The 10,803-nt window shown below is 49.5% G+C and overlaps 1 protein-coding gene across 1 annotated transcript; it reads left to right on the forward strand.

Annotated features, from left to right (window-relative positions):
- The first annotated feature begins 1,463 nt into the window (after window positions 1-1,463).
- LOC142766891 (uncharacterized) lies at window positions 1,464-3,897 on the forward strand. Its single transcript, XM_075868095.1, has 2 exons — window positions 1,464-1,886; window positions 3,600-3,897. The coding sequence occupies exons 1-2, from the start codon at window positions 1,570-1,572 to the stop codon at window positions 3,739-3,741; spliced, it is 459 nt and encodes a 152-aa protein (XP_075724210.1). The 5' UTR covers window positions 1,464-1,569; the 3' UTR covers window positions 3,742-3,897.
- Window positions 3,898-10,803: the final 6,906 nt, after the last annotated feature.

The following is a 10,803-nucleotide window of genomic DNA, read 5'->3' on the forward strand; positions in this document are numbered from 1 at the left end:
CGACTATTGTGGCCTCCAAAATGTTTTAATATGGTTTTTATATTGCAATTGTTTATTGTAGAGGCTGAACATAATTAAAATTGATCATAAACCTAAAGAAAAAACACCTGGAAACATAAAAAAGCAAGATGGCATTTGATGGCAAATGATCCCACGTTAGGTGAAAATCGCGCGGCATTCGAAGAGCGGTTACTGCTGCCGTATTTTTAGTTAATTTTAGAGGAGCGTGGGACAACATTCAGGCATCCCTCAGACGAGATCGTACGCCTACTAGAAAACCATTTCGATCACAGAATGACAAGATATGTCAGTGGTGTCAGAGGCCTTCCTGATTCTGACATGGCATTGGTTGACCGCATGTCGAGGCAGGATTATCTCATCCCATTCTCATCCATTTGTGCGTGGATTCTCTATCCTCCAATATACCTAATTATAGTCACTCTTCACAGCGTTTGGCTAATAGCAGCAAAAAGGAACCTTACTCCAGCAGATGACGAAAACGTGACTATCATCTAGATACTCACGGAAAAAGTGGCGATAATCTAGAATATAGTGTCACGGGATCGTGACGTGTCCGAAGACAGGAGACTTTATGTTGGGATTTAACTGTTTATTTGGGCGAACCTGTGCCGGGTAAACGGAAAGTCCGATTACAGTAGCAGTCTTGCACAGATAGCAGGGAACGGAGCGTCAGGGCATCGTGGGATCTCTGGACAGCTCAAAAGAAACATTTATTAGTCGGGTGACTGATCATGAGCTCATGTCACGGCCATGATGTCCGAGCTGCTCTGTCTCTTTGGCCTTCACCGACACGAAGCACACTGTCCACTACGTGACCAATTAAAAAAAGTAAGTGTCACTTTTGAAGGGACGCTTTATATGACTCGGGGAAAAGAAAATCCGGTCGCTCTACGTACTGAAAAGCCATCGTCATCACGAAGGGGCATGTCCCACAGGCACTGGGAAAATACGCCTGTTCACCATTGCTGCTGTGAAAGTCACGAAGAAATTTGTGCACGGGCCACAAGAATCAATGAAAGTTTCCGGGCGGGTGTAATTAATAATCGAGTATGATTTCAATTAACCATCGCGATTAACCGAGTGATAAGCACAAAGGCCACACGTTGTATCTTCGCTGCAGAACTACATTTGAAGAGTTATTGGGCGGAGATTTTTATTATTAATAATTGTTTGACAAAGAAATCAAAATCTTCCCGTTCATATTTTCGTTTATTTACGGTCTTATTTTTCTTTTTTTTCCTTTCGCAAACTACTTCGTTCTATTCGACGATATAACCTCTGTTAGCCGATATGACCATAGTATATCATCCACCCGACTCTTGGCAGATGCCCCCAAGTGGGAAGGTACCAATCATCTGATGAGCACCATCATCATCACTTTCTACTGCTGACCGCGATTCGTGGTAAATCCGCCCTAGTGGGGGTTAGCCATCAACCCACCACCTAACCAGTTTGCCAGCCGACTGGGTGCCCGCGCTGACGTCCTAGAACAAGGCCGAGGGAACTACGACGTCTGACCGGTCAGCACCCAGCAGATACGCTCGCAAGATGACGAACCCACCGACGGAGAAAAACCGGAACCCTACTTCCGGCAGCGCTTCTCCCGACTCCCAAGGTCGGCGGGTCTTCCGAGTGTCGGCCCAATCGGCCGAAGACCCGGTCGCACGCGAAGCCGTTCTCGCCCACCTGGACAGTCCGGGCACGAGCAGTGCCACCACGACCGGGAGCCGAGTCCAGCACAAGCAGGTCCACACCCACTCGGTGCGCGACCTGTGCGAGGGTATGTCCGACGACGAGGAAGACAAAATGACCAGGCCCCCGTCGGGGTCACCGATTGCGTCGTCGCCGGTTCGATCGCCGTCCAGGTAGGGGACCACCCGTCACGTTACTCGCCCAACTGTCCCACATTGGGGGCTGTTGTCTCACGTCCAGCAGGGATACGTAAAGAATAGCGGGGGAACCCGCACTAGTGGTGCCAAGACACAGAAGACACATGAGCTGATCGCGTTAAAGCCCCTGATGGCATTCCCTTCTCCCTTTCCCAACTCCACGCCCTCACGTTCCTTTATGCTACACCCTCTCTCTACTCCGTGCTTTCGCATCCCTTTCCCACTTCCTTGTTTTACTTTCTATACGTGACAGTGGTATACTTTCTTCCTCTCTTTCTTTCTTTCAATCTACTGCTCTTTTTCTCTACTGCTGACTTTCTTCATGTTTCTGCCGTCTGAAGCTTCCATCCATTTTCCGAGTCTGTTTTTTTTTTCATCTATCCTTATTTCTCTGTGCATTCTTCTCTGTCTTTTCATCATTTCCTCTACGTACGCTCTTTCTCAATTTCACTCTCCCTCTTTCGCTCTCTCTTCTTATCGCTTTTTCTCTGCACATGTTCTCACACCCATCCGAGTTTCGCGTCCTACGCCGGAAGCATAACAGGAAGAGGACCGTAGAAAGCCTGCGCAGTTCATGATGATGATGTTTTTTTTTTTTACTAGCGGGGCTTCTCCGAGCGCAGCTTTGCTGTTTGTTAATGAAATCTCCGATAATGTGCCGCGTTTCACTCTGTATTGTTATTGCTCAGCAGCGCCTTGAGTTGGTGTTCCACATGGCCACCCTGTTCGAAGGTTTGTTAACTGCAAGCACTCAGAGTTTTCTATGACTTGAAGAAAATAAAACATGCGCTGTCGGGTACATCCGTGTTTGTAATAACCAGTAATGCGTGCAAGCTAAGCCGCAGCTGATTTGTGAGTGACTGTCCTCTGGGTAGCCAAGTTTTCATGTTGATGTATACTATTGTTTTATGTGAGATCGAGCATGTTTGAATGGGTAAATGAATCCAGCGAAATACAGGAAATGGGCTTAGAACGAAAATCTTCTAGGGTATCGCGAGAAGTGCACGAGGCCCAACGAAGCAAAAAAAAAATCAAAGCAATGGAAGCATGTGTATATTTGTTAACTAATGCATTCACGCTCTATAATGTGACGAAATAGCAAACCGCGAAAATTTGCGCCCGAGATGTAATAAAAAGTCAGACGAGGATACTATAGAAACAAAAAAAAAAGTTTTCTAGAAATGCTCTTCAAGAGATTGCGAGGCTTCGTTGCCCGAACACTAATGAGAGGCTCTTTTGTAGTTCATCTAGACAAGCAGAAGGAAGACGGTGGTGCGGTAATAAGATACAGGGCTAAGTTCCTCAAAGAGGCTGTAAAAAAGTATTTGAAGTGCTCATTTGATAATTCAGTGTGCACACGGTAAAGTGAAACTAAAACTGCGGTTACCGTGGAATACGTGTCCCGGTTCGGGGAACGTTCCAATTTTTTTTTTTGGTAGAAGCATCCTTCATGAATAATGAAGTTGACGTTCAGCAAGTGTCTTCTGGAAATCGGACGCACATTAACGGTGAGAATCTAAGGCAGTAGAGGCAGCGATACTCAGACATAACATGCACAAGTACAGTGTTATATTGCTCAAATAACTTCTGAGTAATGGCAGTCTAAGTGACACCAACGATATATCTAGTTACCTTCTTCTGGAGGCCAAGTAAGTTCTTTTTTTAATAATTTGGTCACCCTACGCCCAGGTCTCGGTCATCGAGCGTCCAACTCCTCCGATGCTGGGTGTCGGACGCTCTGCCTGCGGTGACCCTCGCTCTAGCCCTGGGCGCGTTCCTATGCGCGGCCATAACACTCAGCCGTCCGAGGGCTCCACCTGGAGGGCGCTGACGCAACGTATACTGCCGTCTTCGTGGCCTCCGTGATCGTACACAAGCGATTCGCCAATCGCGGAGGCATCAAGGAGACGCATGAGAAGACCGCCATCACCCTGTTCGTACTAAAGAACCACTTCAAATCATTTATATAAACAGGATTATCAGCAAATTACTCGTTAGAGTGCCTTGCTGTCTGAGCAACTGCGGTCAAGTCCAGGGATATATACTTGGCTGCAGGGCGAGTGACCAGTGGAAGGCGAGAAAACGGCTCCCTATCGATCAGTGAAAAACGGCACGAGTTTCACCTGTTAGTTCTTACAACGACTAAGTTAAAACGGTCATTTCGTTAGAATTGCGGCCCTTCCAAGTGCGTAGCAGCTCAGGAAATTGGCTTGATGTCCATCAACTGTCTCATATGTCGCATGGCAAAGTAGTAATCAAGTCAGTGGCGTAGCCAGGCGACCATTTTCAGGGGTGCCCCGCCCCCCAAAATACAGGTGCCCGCCTTCTCCCATAAAAAAATTCCGCCTACGCCCGTGCGGATAATGCGTTTCGTTTTCTTCGGAGTGACCTTGTGCATCCACTTTTTATGCATATTATGTGCAGTGAATTGGGGACAACCACTGTTTAACCAAATAAATACCAATAGATTAAATTTTGTTACCAAGATAATTGAATTCTGCCAGTTTTTTTTCAGTGTTCATTCGAACGATTTGTTTTCTCGTTTTCGTGTACTCTCAGGAGTTACACGAAGAAGCTTGAAATAAATTTAGCAGGAATTCTTAAGCCTGAGGAAAATAGTACAGCAAGATGGTGGGAAAAGGGAGGGAGAGGATGAGATGAGAGGTGAGGGATACGAGTCGGAAAAGGAGGATGGGAGAACGAATATATATATATATATATATTAAAATAGAGGTGTTGTACGTCGAGAAAGGTTCAGACGTAGCTTGGCAAAATGTCCTTTATCAGGCAGGTCTGGCTAATGGCGAGCGGCGTGCGCGAGCTACTACTGCAGCCACCGATCATCATCGTCTTCTTCGTTGCCAGCAGAGCGTCCGTTACTCAGATTCATAAATTCATTACAATTACTCCCCGCGAAATAAGGAGCCATCCTGGCGACCTAGGGACAAGTAAACACGGGAGGGTCGTAGCAGGGCTTAAGTCTCGAGACGTGGACAATTTCCTGGCCACGACGACGTTGGTCAGAAGATGGTTCCAGTGGCTCGATGAGGTAATTCACCGGTGACGTTTTTTGTAGCACACGATATGGGCCGTGATACTTGGGGACCAACTTGGTAGAAAGGACAGGTGTAGCAGAAGGGACATGCAGCCAGACGAGTGAACCTGGATCGTAGGAAGTGGTGTTATTTGATGCGTCATGGTGGTGCTTTTGGCGTCCTTGGTCGTCTTGGGTTGTGAATGCTCTTGCCAGTTGGCGGCATTCCTCAGCGTATGTAGCGGCTTGAGACAAAGTCGTGGACTCTGAGGAGTCAGGTTTGTACGAAAGAATGGTGTCCATAGTGCAAGAAGGTTCGCGTCCGTAAAGGAGGAAAAAAGGAGAGAACCCAGTAGTGCTTTGAATGGCGGTATTATAAGCGAACGTGATAAACGGGAGCACTCGGTCCCAATTGGAGTGGTCTGACGAGATATACATAGACCGCATGTCACCAAGGGTGCGGTTGAAGCGCTCTGTCATTCCATTGGTCTGGGGATGATAGGCGCTTGTAGTGCGGTGAACGACGTGGCACTCACGCAGCAATGCTGTGATGACGTCTGACAAGAATACGCGATCACGATCGCTCAGTAACTCCCGAGGTGCTCCATGACGTAATACGATGTTGTGAAGAACGAAAGTCGCAACGTCTTTTGCTGTAGACGAGGGAAGGGATGAAGTTTCGGCATACCGCGTGAGATGGTCGACGGCAACTATGATCCAGCGGTTACCGTCAGCAGTGTTGGGAAGGGGACCATAGATATCGATGCCGACGCGGTCGAATGGTCGGGATGGGCATGGTAAGGGTAGCAAGGTACCGCTGGCGTGACAAGGGGGAGTTTTTCGTCTCTGGCACGTCGAGCAGGCCCGAACGTATTGTCGTATAAAACGGTACATGCCACGCCAGTAATATCGGAGACGTATGCGAGAATAAGTCTTCAGGAAACCTGCGTGGCCACATTGGGGGTCGTCATGAAACGTGGAACAAATTTCGGATCGCAGATGACGTGGAATCACGAGTAGCCACTGACGTCCACCGGGTGCGTAGTTGCGTCGGTACAGCACGTCGTCGCGAGTGGCGAAGTGCTCCACTTGCCGACGCAACGTGCGAGAAGGGGGGGAAGCCGTCCGCCCAGCCAGGATGTCTAGAATCGAAGCAACCCAAGGGTCCTTGCGTTGCTCAGATGGCATGTCGGCGATGGTGACGGCAGTGGCATCACAGGTTATACTTTCGCAGCAGTCCGGGTCAGGGGGTAGAGGCGAACGGGATAGGGCGTCTGCGTCCGAATGTTTCCGGCCGGAGCGATAGACCACGCGAATATTATATTCTTGGAGGCGTAATGCCCATCGGGCGAGGCGACCGCTTGGATCCTTCAATGACGACAACCAGCAGAGGGCGTGGTGGTCAGTCACGACGTCAAAAGGGCGCCCGTACACGTAAGGTCGAAATTTTTCTATCGCCCAAATAATGGCGAGGCATTCCTTTTCAGTGACAGAATAGTTGCTTTCGGCTTTGCTAAGAGTTCGGCTTGCGTAGGCAACCACGTACTCTTGGAAGCCGTCTTTCTTCTGTGCAAGAATAGCGCCTAGCCCGACACCACTAGCGTCGGTGTGGATCTCTGTGGGTGCCGATGGGTCGTAGTGTCGCAGAATAGGCGGCGACGTGAGGAGGCGGCGCAGTTCATTGAAAGAGTCATCACAGGTGGCAGACCAGGCTGAAAGGTCTCTGGAGCCGGCGAGGAGCTTGGTCAAAGGAGCGATGATCGTCGCGAAATTGCGGGCGAAGCGCCGGAAGTACGAGCAAAGGCCTATGAAGCTTCGGAGCTCTTTCATGGTGGTCGGTTTGGGAAACGCTGAAACGGCTGTAAGTTTGGCAGGGTCAGGAAGAATGCCGTCTTTTGAAACCACGTGGCCAAGGATCGTAAGCTTTCGAGCGGCGAAATTGCACTTCTTCAGATTCAGTTGCAGCCCCGCGGCAGAAATACACGCGAGGACTTTCTCGAGGCGGGTTAAATGGGTTGCAAAATCAGTTGAAAAGACGACAATATCATCTAAATAACAAAGGCAAACGTTCCATTTGAGGCCTCGAAGGATAGAGTCCATCATCCGCTCGAAAGTGGCTGGCGCGTTGCAGAGGCCGAAGGGCATCACTGTGAATTCGTAAAGCCCGTCGGGCGTGATGAAAGCAGTTTTTTCACGATCGGCCTCTGCCATGGGTACCTGCCAGTATCCAGAGCGGAGATCTAAAGAAGAGAAAAATTCGGCTCCCTGTAGACAGTCCAAGGCATCGTCAATGCGTGGCAGCGGATAGACATCCTTGCGCGTGATTCGATTGAGACGCCGGTAGTCCACGCAAAACCTGATGGATCCGTCCTTCTTCTTCACCAACACAACTGGAGAGGCCCAGGGACTGCTTGACGGTTCGATTATGCCACGTGTCAGCATGTCGTCAACCTGTTCATTGATGGAACGGCGTTCGGTAGTTGACACACGATATGGACGCTGCCGTAATGGCGTCTCTTGACCGGTATCTATACGGTGTACAACAGATGACGCTCGACCTAAGGAAGGCTGATTGTGGTCAAACGAGGCTCGAAAACGCTGTAGGAGCTTGATCAGCTGTTTCTGCTGCCCAGGCGTGAGGTTACAATCGATGGACTTGCGGAATACATCCATAGGTTCATTAGCGTCAGTTGCGGGTGTAATGGCACAAGTCGGTAGAAATTGCTTGTCTGGATAGATCGGGTCTTCGAAAATACAATTTAAGGTCTCGAGGCTTCCCAGACACTCACCGCGTAGCAGGATGTATGGGCAAGCAGAAACGTTGCACGCATAAAGTACCGCCGAACCATTGGAAAAGTTGATGACGGCAAACGGGAGGACGATGGTTCGGTGTTGCACACTAGCTATAGTTGGTTGGAACAGGAGCGTCGAGTTGGTGGCAGCAGGGGAAAACACAGGCACTATGACGGCGGACAACGGCGCGATGCGGACGTCAGCTGCGGCAAACACTTTCGAGGGACTGTGGTGGTCGATATCAAGGCACGGATTCGTCAACGTGAGTTCAGCACGAGCGCAGTCGACGAGGGCCTGATGGGTAGAAAGGAAATCCCATCCTAGTATCACGTCGTAAGATGAACGTGGGAGAACAACAAAGTTGACGGCGTACCAAACATCTTGAATAAGAACGCGTGCTGTGCACTGAGCTGTCGGCGCGATGAAATGGGAGGTGGCTGTACGCAGAGCAAGATTCGTAAGCGGCGTTGTAACTTTTCTCAAATCGCGACACAGTTTTTCACTAATTACAGAAACGACGGCGCCTGTGTCGACAAGTGCACGTACAGCAACACCTTCTACTAGCACATCAATTTCGTTGGGCGGACAAAGAGGAGGTCTTGGAAAGTTCGACGACGACGCAGTTCTTGCCTCCGGAACTGCGGCTGTCAGTTTTCCTCTCGAGCGGGGCTCGTGCGCCGAAGCATCGGGGAGACAGATCGGCGACGGGGTGGTAATGACCGGCGAGAATCGACGGGGCGTCGTGGGGACAATGAGTCGGTGATAGGAGAAGATGGTCGCTGGGGATTCTGGGCAGCCTGGTAATTTGCAGAATTCCCATGGTCTGGAGGCTGGAAGTTGCGACGGCGACAGTAGCGTGCTATATGTCCCCCGAAACCGCATGCGAAACAGATGGGTCGATTATCCAAGGTGCGCCATGGGTTAACGACAGAAGGTGCAGGGGGCGAAACGGGATGGGGTGCCGTGTATGTAGGCAGCGTCGTAGGGTAGCAGGACCCGGTGCCCCGGTATGCGCCAGAGACAGGTGGGGCTGGGGGTCTAGCAACGACGGCAGCGTAGGTCAGCGGCGTAGGGACAGGTGGCGATGGAGGCAGTGCTTGCGTGACCTGTGTCTCGATGACCTGGCGTAGACGTGGGTCTAACGAGGTCACTGGCGCGGATGCTTCGGCCACAAGAGAAAGCTGACGCGCAACTTCCTCACGAATGAATTGTTTGATTTGGGGGAGTAAGACGGTGTGATCAGCAGCGACGTCGTGTACGAGGGCGGAAACTTCAGCCGTATCTTCTGCGGCCCTGCGCGTCGAGACACGCTGCTTACGCAACTCGTCGTACTCCTGACAGAGGTGGACAACATCGGTGACGGTCTGTGGATTCTTAGCGACGAGCATCTGGAAGGTGTCGTCGTCAACTCCTTTGATGATGTGCTTGATTTTGTCGCGTTCGGTTAGAGATTCATCGACGCGCTTGCAAAGGGACAAGACATCTTCAATGTAACTCGTAAAGGTCTCGTCCCTGCGCTGGACTCGACTACGGAGACGTTGTTCCGCGCGAAGCCGGCGCACGGCGGGACGGCCGAAGACCGCGGAGATGGTGGTCTTGAAGGCGGACCAGTTGGTAATTTCGCCTTGGTGGTTCTTGAACCAGAGGCTGGTCACATCAGCGAGGTAAAAGCGCACGTTTGTGAGCTGGTCGCAGGCGTTCCACTCGTTGGAAGCACTTACGATTTCGTACTCGACGAGCCAGTCCTCGACGTCTTGTTCATCGTTGCCGCGAAAAATTGGTGGGTCGCGTTGCCGAGGCGCGCCAGTACAGTAGACTGTCGTTGGTGAGGCAGCTTGAGAAGGGCCAGGAGCAGTCATGGTGAACGGTGAGGGTAGCGTCCGATTGCGAAGTTCCAGGTTGATGGGAACCCCGGCTCCTCCACCACTTAAAATAGAGGTGTTGTACGTCTAGAAAGGTTCAGACATAGCTTGGCAAAATGTCCTTTATCAGGCAGGTCTGGCTAATGGCGAGCGGCGTGCGCGAGCTACTACTGCAGCCACCGATCATCATCGTCTTCTTCGTTGCCAGCATAGCGTCCGTTACTCAGATTAATTAATTCATTACAATTTATATATATATATATATATATATATATATATATATATATATATATATATATATATATATATATATATATATATATATATATATATATATATATATATATATATATATATATATATATATATATATATATATATATATATCATCAGCCTGACTACGTCCACTGCAGGACAAAGGCCTCTCCCATGTTCCGCCAGTTAACCCGGTCCTGTGCTTGCTGCTGCCAATTTATACCCTTAAACTTCTTAATCTCATCTGCCCACCTAATCTTCTGTCTCCCCCTAACCCGCTTCCCTTCTCTGGGAATCCAGTCAGTTACCCTTAATGACCAGCGGTTATCCTGTCTACGCGCTACATGCCCTGCCCATGTCCATTTCTTCTTCTTGATTTCAGCTATGATATCCTTAACCCCCGTTTGTTCCCTAATCCACTCTGCTCTCTTCTTGTCTCTTAAGGTTACACCTACCATTTTTCTTTCCATTGCTCGCTGCGTCGTCCTCAATTTAAGCTGAATCCTCTTAGTAAGTCTCCAGGTTTCTGCTCCGTAGCTAAGTACCGGCAAGATACAGCTGTTATATACCTTCCCTTTGAGGGATAGTGGCAATCTACCTGTCATAATTTGAGAGTGCTTGCCGAATGTGCTCCACCCCATTCTTATTCTTCTAGTTACTTCAATCTCGTGGTTCGGCTCTGCGGTTATTACCTGCCCTAAGTAGACATAGTCTTTTACAAGTTCAAGTGCACTATTACCTATCTTGAAGCGCTGCTCCTTGCCGAGGTTGTTGTACATTACTTTCGTTTTCTGCAGATTAATTTTAAGACCCACCTTTCTGCTCTCCTTGTCTAACTCCGTAATCATGAGTTGCAATTCGTCCCCTGAGTTACTCAGCAATGCAATGTCATCGGCGAAGCGCAGGTTACTAAGGTATTCTCCATTGACTCTTATCCCTAACTGTTCCC

Source organism: Rhipicephalus microplus, chromosome 7 (assembly GCF_043290135.1).
Source record: "Rhipicephalus microplus isolate Deutch F79 chromosome 7, USDA_Rmic, whole genome shotgun sequence".
Lineage (NCBI taxonomy): Eukaryota > Metazoa > Arthropoda > Arachnida > Ixodida > Ixodidae > Rhipicephalus > Rhipicephalus microplus.

Bases quoted from the DNA above. Each gene is read 5' to 3' on its own strand.
- LOC142766891 (XM_075868095.1), top strand. From the start codon at position 1,570: ATGACGAACCCACCGACGGAGAAAAACCGGAACCCTACTTCCGGCAGC. The intron at 1,887-3,599 runs GTAGGGGACCAC...CCCTACGCCCAG, and splicing joins CCGGTTCGATCGCCGTCCAG to GTCTCGGTCATCGAGCGTCC.